The following is a 20,090-nucleotide window of genomic DNA, read 5'->3' as shown; positions in this document are numbered from 1 at the left end:
TGTAAAGGTGTCATGAGGAAATCATTCTTTCAATTGCGTAAATGAACTTTAAATCATTCTTGTGCCCCTCTCTTGCATATTGAAACCTTTCCTATCAGGATAAAAAAAATAAAAAATCAAGCCTCACAATGCATTATTAAAACAGTATAATTTAACTGCAAATTCCTTTTTTTCCTTGGTTGCATATACAGTCTAAAATCCCGAAGCCCTTTTAACTGAATTAGCTTAAGATCACATTTGGGTTGCCTATGACCCAAAGCCTAAAAGTAGTTTTATTGTACACAAACCTAGCAGACCACCCAACTCTAATAATGGCATCTGCATAAAATGTGATGATCCTGACACCTCTACATAAAACCCACCCTTCAGATACTTTTCCTTCTTAACAGCTTTTAGTAATTCAAACTTATTCTCACAGCACACATCCTGGTGGGATTTTGGGACATGAAGAAGTGCTTTAATTAGCTAAAACATTTAACAATATAGATTTACAGATTTTAAAAGGTCCATCCTCTGTTGTCCTCTTACATCAAAATACACCCACAGTCTATGCATATCTCTCTTATATCCCATATCTGTGCATATTTCTCTCTTAATTCAGATGAGAAGACTTTTTCCACTGGAGAAAGCAATATTATGGACTTGTATTTTAACTAAAAGCCACAGTTTATAGTTAGTTAAAAAGTTAACACTTTTAAAAACATCTTAATGTTGGATTTGTTTCTTACAAACACACAGTTTTTCTCTTCTCCAGATGTTCACTGATGGACTGGAGTGCTGTGGATTATTGTGATGTTTTTATCAGCTGTTTGGACTCTCATTCTGACGGCACCCATTCACTGTATAGCATCCATTGATGAGACACTGATGCAATGCTATACATTTCTCCAAATCTGATGAAGAAACAAACTCATCCTGATCTTGAATAGCCTACTAAAACTATTCCTTTGCATTTCAGTTATATGTGTTCAGGTAATAGTCACTAATGTCATCAAGCATTAGAAATGTCAGTTTTACTCACTATAGACATTTATTTTGCATCTCAAAACATTTTAGAACATAGCAAATGTATTTTATTAATTTAAAGCACCATTTGAGTAAAGGGATATACAAATAAGAAATCCCTGGGGCTAGACTAAGATGATGATTGCCCAAACTAAAGTACAACATATAACAAAGTCAACAAAAATACTGAAATTATATTGTGCTTCATTAGTTCTTTATATTTTATGTAAAATGTATCAAACCTGCTGATAATAAAAAACACACATTTCACATCACATTTTATCACAATGCACATTAAGTAAAAATATAGCCTACACTCCCAAATACAAAATAAAAATCCCAAATACAAAACATTTACATTCATTTCTTTTAAATATTAAATACATAATTTGCACAGCATTTCAATGGTTCTTGTTTGAAATTCTCGAAACTCAAGGGTTTTCGTTCAGGAACAGAATTATGGAATGTTTTTAAACCTTGTAAGCGTCATAAGAGCAGTCCACCGGAAGTGCATCGTCAGAGTTCCATGACAACACAGCAGCGCACCTCACTGACAACCGCACTCCTCCACGATCATGTCCTCGTGGTGGCGCATGACCACACCATCGCCCTCATAGTACAGCATGGAGAGCGGGCTGAGGCGCGTGGGCGCGCAGGACGGACAGGGCGCGCGCTCCGGGTGGTAAAGCTTCAGTAAACTCTGGAACAAGAAAGAAAGCGGAACATATATCACCCATATATGATATATCCATATATCCGTTAACTATACCTCAATTAAATGCTCAATTACCTCAAATTAAACGCTAAAAAGTTTTGTTTTGATCGAAGTGTGGTTATTTTTCACCCCACAAAAATAAAATAAATAAATAAATAAATTACATGTTGCATATACAGTAAAAATGACCAATTATACATTGCATCAAAAAATGAATTGCCATTACATTCATTTACAATGAAAATACGTTCCCCTTCAGTTTTTATTTTATTATAATTTTTATCTCAAACTTTATTCCTAAAAGTTTATTATTACAGTAAGACAGTAATAAACATCATCCTGAAATAAGCACACAATGCTTTTATTCAAATAACCACAAGATGATATGCATTACAACAAATATGTAGCCTATAAATAGCCCAGCTTACAAAAATATTCTTTATGAATATTTTGTAAACTTTCCCAATAAGAATGTTTCCTGTTTTTTAATCTATCTATCTATCTATCTATCTATCTATCTATCTATCTATCTATCTATCTATCTATCTATCTATCTATCTATCTATCTATCTATCTATCTATCTATCTATCTATCTATCTATCCGTCTGTCAGTCTGTCTGTCTATCTGTGAATGATGAGGCAACATTATTATTATTATTATTATTATCATTATGGGAATGTTACTTTTAAATGTTCTCTGGACATTCTCTATCGTGTAATAAAATGTGAATTAAATTATTATTATTTTTGTTGTTAATGTTTTTTTTTATTTGTTTTTAGCTATTCGGGAATGAGAAATGGACATAAACTTCTGTTCAATTGTGGTTTAGTATTTATTTATCTTTATTTTAGTTTTTTCTTTTGACATCGATTCAGGTGTACAGTTCAGTCTCTCACCTGCATGTAGGCGTGGTTTGTTGGGTTGAGAGACTCGTCCAGTGGACTGGGACACTCGCCTTCGCAGCGGTAAGCGTTATAACGCTTTGGATGCACGATCCATTCATCCCATCCGGTCTGATCAAAATCCACCCACATATCGACTCGCCGACAGAGTGACCCTCGGTGTTGCTCTAGAGCTGTTACTATTCCCGTGGCGTTTCTATCATCCGTCGCGCGCATCCTTTCGACCCGGTTCCTCTTGTGTCGACGAGCTTGAGCTGCGTCTGGTGCCCGGTTCACAGAGACATGTTTGGAGTGCGCCACTGTACTCATCAAGCTGGAGGCACGTCGTCGGCCAGTGTTTTTGTAGAAAACTACCATCAGTACTCGTTCCGCAGTGGGATGCTGGATTTTTCGTCTCCAGCTATCTGTAACCGGCTCAGGTGAGCCTTCCCCGCTCCCGGTGTCCTCTCCGTCTTCAGGTGTCTCCGTTCCCGGACTCAACCAGTGCTCGAGTAGCTCTGTGATGTTGAAAACTCTCCAGGTGGATGATGGAGTGCCGGGCACTGACCTGATGCTGCCTATAAAAAGTCGCCTATGGCGGCAAAACACCGAGTCAGACTCACACTCCTGTTTGCGGAAGTGGAAGACGTCCACGATGACGCGTCTGGATGCAGAAAACGCAGGCAGACGGACGCGGAGCTCCGAGAGCTGAATGCTGTCACTCTCTGAGAGGGAAGACATGTCAAAAGTGACGTTCCATCGCTCGCCAGTTTGATGACAGTCTGGAAAATAAACAGAAAATGTTCGTGTCACATCTTGCAGTTTGTTACTAATTAGACAGTGGATCAAATAAACCTGCTTAGCAAATAAATCAATGCAGCATTCACACAAAAGATCGAAGGCTGACGAAACGCAATGAAACGCTCCAAATTTTAAGTTTACGTTTATTTTTAAGTTTCATAATTAAAGGATGCTTTATCAAAAGCGTAAGAAGTAGGCCAAAACACGGACTTTTAAGGCAGATTGAAAATGATTTTTAATAACAGACAAGTAGCATATGGCTATATGTAATACAATATCAGCATATTAAATAGCATATTCTGAAAAGAAAGAAAGAGGAAACTAATTAAAAATATACATATTTTTTATGAGAAAAAAAAAAACGTAATAGTAAGCACTAAAGATGCTTGCAGCGACTCAATTAGTTAGTAAAATAAGTAGCCTATAGTCTACTAAATAAGAATAAACACGGCGTAGGCCTATATTAACTAAATTTTGTATTGTGACATTATTTTCAACACAGCCAAACATTTTATTTCCTTTCAACATGTTTCAGTCATTATTTAGAAAGAAAGAAAGGAAGGAAGGAAGGAAGGAAGGAAGGAAGGAAGGAAGGAAGGAAGGAAGGAAGGAAAGAAAGAAGAAGGCGCAGGTTTCGTGGTCTCGCGCAGTATTGCAGCTGAGGTTGTGTCAGAGCCAGATGTCAGCACGCTGTCAGGATGGACGAGCTGCTTGACAGGAGATGTGTATTGAACCTCGCGCTCGAACAGACGTCTGAAGGACTAATACACACCCGTGGACATAAAACAGCCAGCTCTTTAAAGTTGAATAAGCATAGTGACACTACAGAGTTGTAAAACCCGAGGTCAGATAGCGAGCGACGGAGCTGATAATGAGCCCACAACTTCCCCAGATGCTGTGGCTTTACTCTTCTTGCTCTCATTGAATAAATCTATCAAGATATAGTTCCTAACACGAAAATGCATGCTTGCTTTCGGACCTATATTCCTGACAAATTACAAAATGCAATGTAAGTCGCTTTGGATAACATCATCTGTCAAATACATAGGCTAAATGTAATTAAACAGGTTAGGAAATATGGTGCTGATGAATGATTAGTTATGACAATATGCATGGCTCTTCAATAGGATGCTGGTGCCACCGCAGCACATGTCCAAATGAGAAGGTTGTGCACAGCAAAAAGTGGCACCATGATTTAACCCAAATTAAGTATAAATCGATATAAATTGATTCAGTGGTTAGATAAAACCATGCAATTTGAATGACAATTTTCAGTGTACCATGACATTTTTGTTAGGTTGAGCACATTAAGTAAATTAGGCAGGTTAAAGTTAATGCGTGTTGTCGTGCGTGTTTTACCTTGTGCAGTCAGGCTCAGGACGAAGTCAGACTGGTGCAGAGCTGGGCTGTCCACACTGGCTGGTGTAGTTGGCATCTTTCCGCTCAAGTCTCTGTATAACTGCATCATGTACATCGGGGACCTGGGATACGACTGCAGACTGAGATCGGAATATGAACCCACGAAGGCTTTACGATGTTCTCCCAGGAGTGCGCCGTGATTAGAGATCTTGACGCAGACAGCATGCATCAGAGAACACACCAAGACAGCGGCGAACAAGACGATTGGCTGAGTCTCCATTGCGAATCAATGAAGTTTTCAATCGTGAAGCGATCGAGCGCGTCCGCTTCCTGCTCCTGGCTCGTCTGAGGTCCGAGTGATCGGAGTGGTCGAGCTGTGGACAGGGCTTTTAAAGTGTGCAGCTGGCCCCTGATGACCTCTGTCCGCGGAATCCCTCTGATCCATGAGGCACATCACAGGAGAGCAGAGCTGTCAAGTTCACTGCTTCTCTGCGCAGGATTTTATTTGCGCGAGGCGTGACTCTCGTCTGCTCCAACGTGACAGAGACATCCTTTGATTGTGGACCACCCAAAGTTAAACCATCTTGTTGATTCAAAAAAATAAATATATATATATATATGGGTGGTTCTTCAACTACAGGCACTTTTGGCCTTGTGAACTTGACGGAGAAAAATTTGTTCAAATCAAAATTGTCACAATCTAATAGTTAAATATAGTTAGTCTAGTTTAATGATCCATAAGAGAACGCACTTACATTATAAAACAAATTGGTGTTTTTTGACATATTTTCCGATCCGCACTAAACAAATGTCATTTCCATCACATGTAAATATCTATTATTATTTAAAATTAATATGATATATATAATTTCTTAACAGTGTAACACCACTGTCACACATAGTTTTACCAATTTATACCTATTGCAATTACCATAGATTTGTGGATTAAGTTAATTAATTGTCATGAGGCCCAAACGCAAAGCTTACATCCACCACAACCTTAAATATAATATTGCATTGGTTAGATACATTTCTGAAAATTACTACTTGTGTTATTACATTAAGTGGAAGATTATCCCATAAACTATGCAGACATTTTTAATGAGTGATTAGAATTTTGTACATATTTTTTAAAAGAGTTATGAGGTGGTGGAAATGACTGGGTGTTGTGGAAATGACTATCCCAGATAGCATACATATCCGGGCCTCATCTGGGCCAACTATGGCACATCTGGCTCAGTTCTGGCAGCAGCAGAGGTTATATGGGCCATCTCTGGCCCACACACATCAAGCCGGTTTTAGTTTGAGTCGTGGCTTGCTGTGTGTGGGCCAGATCTGGCCCGTGTGCGACAAACCGGCTTTAATTTGAGTAGTGGCTTGCTGTTTCTGGGCCAGATCTGGCCCGTGTGTGACAAACCGGCTTTAATTTGAGTCGTGGCTTGCTGTGTGTGGGCCAGATCTGGCCCGTGTGCGACAAACCGGGTTTAATTTGAGTCGTGGCTTGCTGTGTGTGGGCCAGATCTGGCCCGTGTGTGACAAACCGGCTTTAATTTGAGTCGTGGCTTGCTGTGTGTGGGCCAGATCTGGCCTGTGTGTGACAAGCCGGTTTTAGGTTGAGTTCTGGCTTGTTGTATGTGGGCAAGATATGGCCTATACCAGGTGACCAGATGTGCCATTTTCTGAAGACACGTCCTGGCAGATCACCTTACTTTACCGGTCAGTGGTTCTAAAACTATTTTGAGTACTGGACGCCCATAATATTTTAGGACACGTAATATAAATACATACACACATTTATTTGACCTAAACGGACCTGTTATGAAGCTGCAATGTTATTCTATTTTTTTACATTTTTGTACCATGTCCTCTGGTGTGACACCATGTCCTTTGAACTTTTTCGGAACCACTACAAATTATTTATGCTCTCTTGTGCATTAATATGACACCCCTAAATTATATATATGTTTTTTATTAAAAAGTGCATGTTAAGCTACATAATCCTAGAAAAGTTTGCAAATGTGTCTTGCTTGCCACTAATGACAGGTTAGCTTGGAATAGCAAGGTCATTAATTGACAGAAAAGGCTGAAACGTCCTTTGGTGTAAAAAAAAAAAAAAGTCCTCCATTGTGACACCTGTACTGTCACACCACAGGACAAAGTTTATTTAAAAATAATTTTAAATAATTAAATAATATTTGTTTAACTCCTTTTTTATACTTTTAAATGCAATAATTACATTCATTAAATTAAGCTCTAATCATCAAAAAAAATATGAATCTTTAGAATATATGAAATATATGAAAATTTCACTTTTTAATAAAAAAAGTTACAAAAAATTAACTTTTTTCATGATATTCACATTTCTTCAAGATGCACCTTATACACACACACACACACACACACACACACACACACACATACATACATATATGAGTGTTCGTAAAAGCAACAATACAAAATCTTAAACTATAAAAGTGCCACTTTGTCCCACTATTATGTGCAGGCCTGGCATTTTGCACTGGGCTATAGAACTACAAAATTAATTTTAAATTAGCAATATCATAACTGAATGACATTTTGAATTATGTAGTGATCTAATTCTATTCACCAAACAATTGTATGTGAATGTGTGAGACTTATGGTCATGGTTATAGGGAAATAATGAAGAACAAAGTGCAGTAAACGGTAAAACTGTTTGCACTACAAACCAGTACGTTCATAATTAAGACAATACATTAAAAATAACATGGTGAGATACAGCAGTTTGCAACAGTAAACAGCAAAACAAGCTGTTTGTACAGCTAATATAGCTGGAATGACACCGAAAGCCAGACACATTAAATTTACAAATGGCCGCGCCCCCTCTTACAGAAAAAAAATAAGGGGCATATATGTTTATTCATATTTTTATTTATGTAAAGTAAGCGTGTGACTTTTAATTCGTGACGTGCTTTCATGGGCGTGCGCGCGGACCGGATGGAGTTGCCATGGAAACGGAGCGCAACACTGCAAATGTCACGAGGAAACACCCCGTTTCTCGCTGATTTCACTGTTTTCAGGTGAGTGAAGTCCATAAAATCACACAAATATTACTTATAACTGTTGTTGACACTTCTCTTACTTGTATTTGACTCGATTCTGTTGTTTATTTACTTTATAGGAATGGTTTAATGTCTTCGAAAAAGTCCGTTAGCATTTCTACCGTTTTCAGACGACGTATGGTCAGGTATGATAACTCTATTGTGCTCTTATTTATGAAAGTTTGGGCTTTTAATCAAAGCTTCATCTGTAGATGATAGCTTTTGACTGTTTTGTTGGTAATCTTTCAATGGATGATTGGAAATTGCTTAATTTATTTAATCTTAACATTTACACTTTACTGTTTATCGATGACGTCACGTTATCAAGGAGCGCGAAAATTGGCAAAAAACTAAAGTTGTTTTGATCTTCTATGGGAAACATAAAACTGTTCTGCGATTTCAAGAGTGACAAAATAAACCTTCTACAACAGGAGGGAGTTTCCAAGATTTCAATATTTCTGAAGGGAGCTGCTGACAGAGATGTAGGAAGCGCTGAAAAGGTTAAGTAACCTAATATGCATTTTTTTCACAACATATATCGCAATGAATCTGTTACTTTATTTATTTATTTTTTGCATGTCACCTGCTCTAGCTTGTTTCCATCTAATAAACCTGGAACTGCAGACTAAATATTGTTGGCTCTGTGTCAAATTGCTTGTTTTGTTCCTAGATTCTTCAGTGCTGATGGCCTGCTGCATCCAGCAGAGTCGGAGTGAACCTACTGTAAGACAACATCTCCAAGATGCTATTGACCACAAGACTAGTACAGTAAGTAGGGGTGTAACGGTTCACAAAATTCACGGTTCGGTTCGATACGATACACTGATGTCACGGTTCGGTTCGGTTCGGTTCGATACGTTTTAGATACAGCAAAATGTAAAAACATCTCAACTTTTCAGAATGCCGCAAGCGCACCGCGGGTCATGTGACAAGAACCAACCAATCAGCTTCATCCTTTCCCGTAACAACGTTGAGAGCTCAGCCAAGATGAAGGAACAGCTGATCATAGTTGTATATGGATTGCAATTTTGAAATAAATTCAGTAGCAGAGCTACTGCAAGCGATTTTTAGAGATGCAAATCCATTTATCCTTCGCTGAAATTTCCGCGTCTCATGGAGAGAGCACGTCATTGTTGCTTAGCAAAGACAGACGCCTCAGGAGAAAGACGCGCTTAGCGTTTTCCATGCGTTTTTAGGCACGATATGTGAACGGCCCCTAAGGCGCTCGCTCACTCAGCACGCGCTGAAGGCTTGTTGCAAAATGTCTAATGCATTTAACAGACCAGAAATATAAGATCCTAAAATAACCAACAGGTCTGGTGTTTGGGTTGGATTCCCTGTAAGCTATAGTGTCTAAATGCTGCAGGGATAGTTTGCTGCGTGCATGTTTCTCCTTTTTTTCGTCTTTTCCCAGATAGTACTGACGCATATATCCCAGATATTCCCGCTGGTGTTTTTTTTTTTTTTTTTGTAATCCCGCTGGTGTACCCTGTCATGTTGCAGATGCGACATACCGTTGTTTATTTATCCACCACTCTCTTGCCATCACCATTATAGCTTAAAGGGAATCCAAAGTGCACCCAAACACCAGACCTGTTGGTTATTGGAGGATCTTCTCATTTCTAGTCTGTTAAACGCATTGGCTATTTTGGAACGAGCCTTCAGCGCGTACTGAGTGAGCGAGCGCCTGCTGAGTAGCCTAACATAAACATATAAGATGGTGTTTTTTTCTTCTTCGGGAGTGTCAGGGGCGTTGCCTGTTACGTTGTTTGGGTTATTGGGCTACCTTGTTGAACGCATATCATTATATTTCTTTCTCTCTCTTTTTTTTTTTTTTTCAAATATAATTAATTACTCCAACGAACCGTTCGGTATACATAATGCGTACCGCGTACCGAACCGAAAGCGTCGTACCGAACGGTTCAATACGAATACGCGTATCGTTACACCCCTAACAGTAAGTCAAACCTCAAATATACACTACACTAGTGTTCAAAAGATTGAAGTTGATACAATTTGTAATAATTATCTTCTGCTCACCTCTGTAGTAATTATTTGATTAAAATATGTAAAAAGAGTAATATTGTGAAATATTATTACAATTTAAAATAGCTGTTTTCTATGTGAATACATTATAAACTAATTTATTCCTGTGATGTGCAGCTGTATTTTCAGCATCATTTCTCCAGTCTTCAGTGTCACATGGATCCCTCAGAAATGCTGATTTGCTGCTCAAGAAACTTATTATCAGCGTTGAAACAGTTGTGCTGCTTCATTTTTTTTTTTTTTGTGGAAACCGTGATGCATTTTATTTTTCAGGATTCACAGATGAATACAAAGTTCAAAAGACCTGCATTTGTTTCAAACAGATGATTTCGAACAATTTGATGCATGTAACACTAACATTAAATGTTTGGAGTCTGTAACAACGAATCCAAAAAAATTTCAGCACGTCTGTATTTTAACATTGATCATAATCAGAAATGTTTCTTGAGCAGTAAATCATCATATTAGAATGATTTCTGAAGATGTGACACTGAAGACTGGAGTAATGATGCTGAAAATTCAGCTTTGATCAAAGGCATAAAATATCTTACAGACCCCAAACTCTTGAATGGTTGTGTAAATTACAGTTATGATGTTCCTCCCAGTTAAATTTTATTAAAATGTATTAAATGTTACTCTGGCATATGCAGTCAATTCTATAGAGACTGTGTCTGTTCCCCAAAAACAGACAACAAATAATATGTTTATTAAGGGATCTAGAAAAATTATTTCAGTTTAAACCTACTAGATTAAAAATAGTACTCAATGTACTCCATTGATGAAATAGTAAAAAGTGCACATTGCCTGAAATGATATGAACAGCAGCTATGCTAATCTTTCTCCCTTTGCCTTCCTGTTTCTGCAAATGTCCATCCCAGGGTTATTAGAAACTGCACAGCGCAGGACTTGCAGGACTTGTGAGGACTTCAGATGATACCAGTACTCAAAAGACCTTAGATGATGGCAACTATAGATGGACATACAAACTACCGCCACTGCAAAAAAGGTAATGTTAATTTGAAAGAGCTGTGTCACAGTATCAAGGGCTCCTTTATCAGTTCTGCTTTCAGTCCTGGAGAGTAACAGATACATTGTTTTTTTGTTTGATGTTTTTATTAGTACATATACGTTATCTTGCACATTTTATCTCCCCAACAGATTCTAATTTGAAAGAAGTTTATAATGCATGTTCGCTACTCCCAATTCAGAAGACTGAATCAGCCTGTGTATCTGAATGTTTCTCATACTCACTCCTCTCTGCCGCGTCTGAATTTGGGATTTTCCTTAGCTGTCAGTTATAAACGTCAAAATTAAAAGAAATAAACATTTGAAATATATCAGTCTGTGTGGAATGAATAAATATAATATACAAGTTTCACTTTTTGAATGGAATTAGTGAAATAAATCAACTTTTTGATGATATTCTAATTATATGACCAGCACCTGTATATCATTGCTCTTTTGTTGATTTTGATTGCTTCCATTGTCCTCATTTGTAAGTTGCTTTGGATAAAAGTGTCTGCTAAATGTAAATGTAATGTTAATGTGTATTTAACTATATTTTTAAATATTTATCTGTATTTTTTATTTTGTAATAATGTAAATGTATGTGTTTTATATCTATACATGCAGTTGTATTCATGTATGTATATTGATTTGTCTAATTTTTATATTTTAATAAAGCAGTTTAGACTACATGAGTGTTTTATTTATTCTGGATGAATTACATATTCTTTTGTGTCTAGAAAGGGTAAATATGGGCCATATCTAACCCAGAAATCAGCCACAACTGGAACAGATCTGGGCCACATCCCAGAAATGGCGTGGTTGACATCTGGGCCAGGTGTCGCCCATGCCATTTGGGAGATGCGGCATGGATCTGGTACAGTTGTGGCTGACTTCTGTCAGACAAAACTGGGCCAGATCTGGCCCAGATGTCACCCACACCATTTCTGAGATGTGGCCCAGATCTGGTTCAGTTGTGGCTGACATATGTCAGCCAGACTCAGGTTGAGTCATCGCCGTCATTCCGCGCGGTATGTGGGCCAGAAGAATATGGGAGATGTGGGCCAGAACTGGGCCACATGTCATTTGCTATCTGGGTATGGGTCTCATTCATGAAACATTCGTAAATATACGAGTAAATATCTGAGTGATTTGCACGTAAAGAGAACTTCCCGAAAACTCTTCTCCTGATTCACAAAAACTTCGTAAACGTCAGATGTGATAGTGAAATGTGTGTGTGTGTTAATGAATTCCAATCAGTCGTAAATGGGACGCGCGTGCACGCTCACTCTCAATTACCATATTAAATCCGACTGACAACTAGGCTATATGTGAGCATCATATCATGACACCAAACGAAGGATTTCAACATGTCTTCTCAAAAGCGACTGAAAAAGAAACATTTCTCATCTGCAGAAATTGAAGTTTTATTATCAGAAGTTCATTCAAAGTGCCACTTTTTTTTTTTCAAGCGTACTAGTGGCGTATCAGGTCCTAAAAAAGGAAGTATGGCAGCACATTACAGATCCTATTACTGGCTCTCATAATAAAAGTTAAAAGAAAAACCGTATGTAATTAATATATATATATATATTTTTTTTTTTCAAAATGCTGTGTAAATATGTACCCGATTAAGGTGAATTAAAATGCAGCCATATTAATGAGCAAAACATTCAGATGTTAAACACACTATTTACGCGTGGCTGGGAGCAGGTGTAGATTTATTTCGTACCAACTAACATTTGGAAAATACGAACGTTTTAATGAATCCGAAAATTTACGCCAAAACCACTTTACACGCGATTTACACAAAAATTCGTTCTGCTCGTGTTTCATGAATGAGACCCAATGAATGGACGTCCATGTAGAAAAACACAAAACATATATTTGAAACACATTTAACAAATCATTAGTCATTAGTCTGTCTGGTTCCATAACCAGATGAATAGTTACAACCTTACTGTAAACAACTAACCACAAATAATCACATGAAAAATGTAAGTTAAGCATCTTGAGCATGCACACGTTGTATTTGAGTTAGTTTCGTATTGTACAATTCTAATCGGTCTCTTAGATGAACAATGCTCTGAAGAGAACAATTAAAATACACTTTAAACTATAACATATAAATTATCATATAACATGAACTGTAAAGCACCTAGATCACGAGGGCTGTGCGTGTATGTGAGAGAGAGAGAGAGAGAGAGAGAGAGAGAGAGCAATATGGAGGCTTGTCCAGAGGGCGATTATGGTGACCAGAGGGTATGTGTGTGAGAGATAATGTGCATGAAAGTGAGGTAGTGTGTGTGAAAGAGTTTATGAGAGAGGTAGTGTGTGAGAGAGAGAGAGAGAGAGATGTGATTCAAGGCCAAATCTTGTAGATTTATTTCCAAACTTCTGTTTTAGGCCCAATCCCAATTTTACCCCTTAGCCCTTCCCCTTTCCCCTACCCCAACCCCAACGTTTGGCTAGTTCACGTGAAGGGGTAGGGTTATCTTGATTCTCTTTTGGTTGGAGGGGTAGGGGTAAGGGGAAGGGCCAGATAGCCCTTCAAATGAAGATTTTTCGGGACCACACTTTAAACGAAGGGGTATGAATTAACTCGGCAACATGGCTGCTACAGCAAACAAAAAGACACATAAAGGTAAGCTTTTTTGGCATAAATAAATATTTTAACGAAAAGTAATCATTTGTTTTATGTTACATTCAATTGTGAGTTCATATTAACGGTCTTGTTACTCAAAGAAATGTTTACAAAAAAATCGCTAATATTTGCCAACTTCATATCATTACAGACATGATAGTGTCTACTGCCGTAGACATAATTAGAAATCACTAAACCATAAGGGAAGGGGTATAAAATAGAATTGGGATTGGGCCATAATCTCCTTGTGCCGTTTTATCACTGGTATGGGCTCAGGGATGAGGCCTATTATATCCATGGGTTGGTACCAGATGACATCATCTCTCAGTGGCCAATAAAAGCGATTGATCCACTGATCTATAATATAGAACTGGATTGCTCATGACGTCATTAAAGTGAAGCCGCTGCGCCGCCATATTGGTAATCCCTAGTGTGCGAAAACATTCCATTGAATTAAAAGGAATTTAATGAGATTAATAAGATTTTAATGATTTTAATGAGAAAACATCACCTAACAAGTCAGTGTTTATAAATATGAAGTATCTCTGTACATTATAAAAATACCAAAACCCTAGGCATGTGAATGATTATTTTTTAAATGTCGGGAATTTCCCCTACTTATTAAAAAGCTACGTTCATTACAGTAGTGAGCATCATGAACATGATAAACATCAGACGGACACGACCTCAACACATATAAAAAACTACAAAGTGTTCGTTCTGAAATTTGAATTTATTCAGAGAAATAACTAACTACAGTACGGATTTAAGAAATAAATACAAAGTTTTACAGAGCAATATTAACAACATAATTGTATTATTCATTGTAATATATTAAAATCAATTTCTGATACTAATACGCTCGTTTAATAATTCCTGAATAATTTTGTTCATAAAGAAATAAGCCAGTTGTCGTCAGTGCGCAGCAGACACGCGCACCTACACGATTTAAATATATCGCTTATCCTGTCCCAAAAGACCGTAAACACTGCAGATAACATCTGAAGTAAACATTACTTTATTACACATAACATTAAAACGAGTCCCATTTGACTGATTAGCTTCAAATCGAGTTATTTTAGGACAGCGGTTTGAATGTAACTCAATGGTGCTCTCTGCTGGTAGGGATTAGTAAAATGGCGGATTGAACACTTCCGGTGGCTTCACTGCCTGTTGGCAGTTTAGAACGCGATGAGCGATCCAGTTATATATATAGATCAGTGGATTGATCCCAATACCGGTAATTGTTTTCACTTGAGCCCCACTGAGACCTTTCTCCAGTTGACTTCTGCGGCATCTTAAAATTAGATAAAATGAAATTTCAACAAATATATATTTGAATAAAAACATAAGCGTTGTACATTTCAATAAAAAAATATTCATATGTAGCCACTCATTCTATGAATTGCACCTTGTAAGCATAAATGTCATTTCCACCTCACCTTTGTCATTTCCACCCAAGAAGGTAATGTGGTGGAAATGACAGTGATGGAAATGACAGTTCTACAGTATTTTGTAAAAAAAAATCCAAGCTAGTATTACAGATTAGTTATGAATTGGTAGCAAGCATTCCATGCATGCAAAATAAATCTATTTGTGTTTAAAAAATCAATTTATTTATAGACTCATTTGATGTTACGCCATGTTTGGAAATGACATACAATAAAAAATATTTTCATTTCAAGCAATATTTACCTTGGTTTTTCTTCTCCAAGTTGCTGAAGAAATTTAAAATCTCCTCCATGTCAGACATGTGCTGTGATGTCATTGTTCATCTCCATAGAAACTACCCAAACAATATTTCAAAAAAACTTTTTAAAAGGACATTACAGCGTTGTGGTGGAAATGACGGCAATACTGTGGGACAACTACATTTTGTATATAAAATCACATTAATAGTTGTCTGACCTTAAAATCCTCAATTATGTGTTGATTCCTTTACTGATACTTTATTCAATCAATTAAAAAACAAAAATGGATGAATAATTTTTTTACACTTCTTTTTCATTATTGAAGATCAGAAGTCTGGGCGTGGGACAAGCACAAAACAGCAATGTTTGCATGTTTAATGATTTTTAAAAAGGTGAAAAAATAATTATAGACTACTGGCAAAAAGTTCCTAAAGTACTTTCATTGTTAAATTAATTTAATTTTAATTTAATTTAATTTTAATTTACTTTCATTGTAAATTTAACTATGAAAGTGTGAATTTTTCAAAATTAAATGTTTTTTTATAAAATATGATCAAAGGACATGAAAGTAACATACTTTGCATTCCAGAAAACGAGAAGATAAACTATATATATATATATATATATATATATATATATATATATATATATATATATATATATATATATAGATAGATAGATATAGATATATATAGATATAGATATAGATATATAGATATAGATATATCTATATATATATATATATATATATATATATATATATATATATATATATAGATATAGATATATCTATATATCTATATCTATCTATATATATATATATATATATATATATATATATATATATATATATATATATATATATATATATATATATAGTTTATCTTCTATCTTGTTTTCTGGAATGCAAAGTATGTTATTATGATTACATGTTTTCAAAGGAAATAACACACATTTTTTATGTTTAAACATAATCCGGTTACAAACGAAAAAGTATTAAGGCACTCAGTAGTTTTTTTATTTCAGTTTCATCTTTTTTTTTAAATGTCAGTGTCATCTGCTAATTGAGAACACTTTAACTCTTTCTCCAAAAGTATTATTTCACAAAATGTATCTATGAATTGCCATGGTTTGTGTTACAAGTAGGAATACAAACAAGAAATGGGGCAGCCCTGACGTATACTTCTGATTTTAAACTGGATGATGTTCCACATGATAAATTAATTGAACTGTTACAGCCATTATAAAGTGTTTGAATAGCTTTTTAAAAATATTCTCCAAAACCAAACAAATTGAAAGTCTCCAACATAAAGTTATGAGCAATAGTATCAAATACTTAAAAAAAATCAAGAAATAAAACAGAACTATTATCTGTAATAAATTTGTTAATTAAATCTAAAATGAGTCTAATGTTATTACAACATTAAGCATGCATGACCTTTCATAAATCGACCTTTCATAAATCCTGATTGACAATCATCAATTATAGGATTAAAACATTTCTTCAATCTCTCTGCTAATATATGTGCAGAAATCATTATTAATTAGTGTAATTGGAGGCCAATTTTCTAGAAATAATAAATCTTTATTGAGCTTTCGTAATAAAGTGATCAAGCCTTGTTTCAATGAGTTGAATAGCTTCACTAAATACACCTAACAAAAAAAGGTGATAATTCCTCTTGAAAATATTTACAAAATTCAGTAATTAAACCATAATTTCCAGGTGACTTATTGTCTTTTAATTTGTTAATAGTGTGAAATACTTTATTTAAAGAATTCTCTTGGTCACACATTTTACTAGAAGAATCTTTTGAATGTCATTTTTAATAGATTCCAAAAATGAGCATTACTCAACTTCTTATCATAGGAATATAATTCCTCATAAAACTCTTTCGGTAACAATTATATGAAGCCTCTATTTATAATACATTATAAGAATAGTCTTAAGGCATTATATTGACTGCATAATGCATTATATAAAAAAATAAAAAATAAAATTATAATATGTTGTATCATCTCATGATTATTCATAACAACAGTTTTAATATATTACAATATTTTCTTATTTGTAAGAGTATGGTGATTTATAAAACAATGAACACAATTCAATTCAATTCAAGTTTATTTGTGTAGCGATTTTTACGATACAAATTGTTACAAAGCAACTTTACAGAAAATTACATTTCTACAATATTTAGTAGTAGCTTATAAGTGGTGACTGTCAGTTTGTGCGCGTATGACAGGATTTTTAGAAAAATTTATACAAGACGTAGTCAGCCAGACGATGAACATTATTAGCCGCAATTATTATATGATTCAGTCACACATTTAGCAATAATTGTTAGTTCTGTTTGTTGATTCAGGGTTAGCATCATCTGAGGTCCTCTGAGGGTCAGCATCATCTCTTCTCAGGTGTTCTGGATCCAGACTGGAGCTTGTGTGAATCCCGTGGCAAAACATATAAACAAATAGAGACATAATTAGCATAGCTGCTGATCCAACAAAGTAAAATTAATTAGTTTAACGCAAGTAATTAGTAATATTCGTTTTATTGCATACTAAATTGAATGGTTTTTTCTTTTAGTCTTCTTTGTTGGCCTTGAGAAAGCCAACATATATTTGAACATTATTATCATTTATTATGAGAGTAATTGACAACGACTAAAATTTTAATGTTTCACCAAATTTCCTTCTCAAAAAATCCTAGTGACTTTCATTATCTGAGCAATGAAGGTCTTACACTTCATGTCCACTAGAGGGGGAGACAGGATTTCTATTTACGTAAAATGGCAAATAAATACATTAATTTCATGTGCATTACCATGAATATGCCATATCTGTGTACAAGAATAAACTTCACACTTCAAGCTGTACTTAAAACTTTCCATTCTGGCTTTTTCAACGTACCTCCAAATTTATTTTAAGATATGATTTAAGATATTTTTTATTCACACTGGTTTATGCATTTAATGTTTGTCCATCTGGAACTTTTATTTTTCATGAGCTGTTCATTTTAAGATGTACTCAGTGTTGATAAATCACATGCACTGAATGTAAATGCTAATGTCAGGACTCTCAGTCCTCCTCTTGGATGGCCAGTGTCCTGCAAAGTTTAGCTACCCCAAATAAACACACCTAAGCTAAGCAAGGTCTTCAGGATCAGTAGCAATGTCCAAGCAAGTGTGTTGGAACTGAACTCTGCAGAACATGGTTCTCCCGGTTCAGGACTGGGTTTTAAATCTATAAATGAATTTGTACAGTTGGGTGTCTGCATGCAGAGGTGTACTTCAGTAAGTACAATGTAAACTGTAATCTATAAAGACAAAATCTTCAGATAAGCCTTAAGGCCACTGCCTTGAGGTCTCCATCCATTGGTCAAAACAGACCTCGCACCCCACCACACTCCTGCTAGCTGTCAACATTAATTGCGGCTGGTGCCAAATAAAAATTATTATGTATCCCTTGTGCATTATTCAAATTCACTACCCTTTCGTTATGTTCGGGATGAAAACATTCACTCAATTAAACTGCTATAAGCATTAGATAATTTTTTTTCCCCCTAATTTATTGTTGGTGGATGTTTTTTTTTCACTGACTTCCATTATAATTACATTTTTGATTGCAAAGCCATGAAACATAATCATGCATTCTTGATTGTTTGTGGTTTTCCCTGTTGGGAAGAGGTAAAATTTGTTATTTTTTACAGTTGATCACTAGGTGGGACCATCAACCCTTTAGATAGGCCTGTGCAAAAAAAAGCTTAGTTTCTGACTTGTATATAGAGTTATGTGGAGTATAACAGCAAATTATATTGTGTGTATGTGTGTAGGAGAGAGAGTGAGAGAGAGAGAGAGAGAGAGAGAGAGAGACTTTTGCTCACTTACCTTGATGTATTTGAGAAAATCTAAATGTACACCTCAGCTCTCAGAACTACATGGAGTAAACAAAAGTGTATTTATGCACCTGCTGCCTTTTAATGGTGGTGATAAGTATAGACTAAACAAAAACAGTACATGGATTTAAACACTTGCATGCCATCCTTCTGGTCATTTGATGGTGAGAAGAGCAGCAAGCAATACGAGAAAGGGCTTGACTTGAACCAGAGTTTTAGAAATGATTATGCAGCTTGACCCCTCCAGCGAGTTGCTGCTTATTTGAAGTTGGTATTGCATTTTGGTCCATAATCAATTATGTTCAAAGTAGTTTTTTTTAATAAGATTTAAAGGTTTTAAACTGGCTTCACCATCAAGAAAAGACAAGTATTTCACACATAGGCCCTCCGTTCTTTTCACCATCAAAAGTCAGCAGGTGCATAAACACACTTCTTTTTTTTATTGTTTAGTCCATGTAGTTCTGAGAGCATGAGGTGCATATTTGGATTTTTTCAGATACATCAAGGTAAGTAAACAAAGGTCTCTCCCACACTCTCTCTCTCTCTCTCTCAAACACACACACACACACACACACACACAGACACACACACTATAATTTGCTGTTAAACTCCATATAACTCTATATACAGGCCAGAAACTAAGCCTTTTTTTGTACAAGCCTAAAGGGTTAATGGTCCCACCTAGTGATCAACTGTAAAAATAACAAATGTTACCTCTTCCCAACAGGGAAAACCACCAACAATCAAGAGTGCATGATTATATGGTGTCATGGCTTTGCAATCAAAAAATGTCGTTATAATGGAAGTCAATGGGACAAAAACAGCCACCAACAATAAATGAGGGAGAAAAAATTAAAATCTAATGCTGCACAAAACTAACAATACATCAAAGCTAATCTACAGTTATTAATCTTTGACATGCCCAAGACTAAAAAAAATATAAAAGAAGGTAAAAAAAATATCCAGTCC

The 20,090-nt window shown here is 35.8% G+C and overlaps 1 protein-coding gene and 1 long non-coding RNA gene across 3 annotated transcripts; one reads left to right on the top strand and one right to left on the bottom strand.

Annotated features, from left to right (window-relative positions):
* Nucleotides 1-1,011: 1,011 nt before the first annotated feature.
* LOC127987688 (nodal homolog) lies at nucleotides 1,012-5,101 on the bottom strand. Its single transcript, XM_052590040.1, has 3 exons — nucleotides 4,764-5,101; nucleotides 2,619-3,385; nucleotides 1,012-1,705 (listed from the first exon to the last, which is right to left on the bottom strand). The coding sequence occupies exons 1-3, from the start codon at nucleotides 5,041-5,043 to the stop codon at nucleotides 1,553-1,555; spliced, it is 1,200 nt and encodes a 399-aa protein (XP_052446000.1). The 5' UTR covers nucleotides 5,044-5,101; the 3' UTR covers nucleotides 1,012-1,552.
* Nucleotides 5,102-5,959: 858 nt separating this feature from the next.
* On the top strand, nucleotides 5,960-11,567 carry LOC127990599 (uncharacterized). 2 transcript variants are annotated; one of them, XR_008163700.1, is made up of 6 exons: nucleotides 5,987-7,822; nucleotides 7,924-7,989; nucleotides 8,275-8,343; nucleotides 8,514-8,611; nucleotides 10,768-10,895; nucleotides 11,048-11,567. It is a non-coding gene; the product is annotated as an uncharacterized LOC127990599 (long non-coding RNA). The 2 variants fall into 2 exon arrangements; XR_008163694.1 differs by having other exon boundaries at nucleotides 5,960-7,822; nucleotides 7,924-8,343.
* Nucleotides 11,568-20,090: the final 8,523 nt, after the last annotated feature.

The sequence above is a fragment of the Carassius gibelio genome, chromosome A5 (assembly GCF_023724105.1).
Source record: "Carassius gibelio isolate Cgi1373 ecotype wild population from Czech Republic chromosome A5, carGib1.2-hapl.c, whole genome shotgun sequence".
Taxonomy (NCBI): domain Eukaryota; kingdom Metazoa; phylum Chordata; class Actinopteri; order Cypriniformes; family Cyprinidae; genus Carassius; species Carassius gibelio.
Note: the sequence above shows the minus strand (reverse complement) of the source record. Positions and strands in the feature narration are given on the sequence as shown.

Coding starts and splice junctions, on each gene's coding strand:
- LOC127987688 (XM_052590040.1), bottom strand. CDS start 5,043: ATGGAGACTCAGCCAATCGTCTTGTTCGCCGCTGTCTTGGTGTGTTCT. Junction 3,386..4,763: donor CCTGAGCCTGACTGCACAAG/GTAAAACACGCA, acceptor TTTATTTTCCAG/ACTGTCATCAAACTGGCGAG. Junction 1,706..2,618: donor CAAACCACGCCTACATGCAG/GTGAGAGACTGA, acceptor TTCTTGTTCCAG/AGTTTACTGAAGCTTTACCA.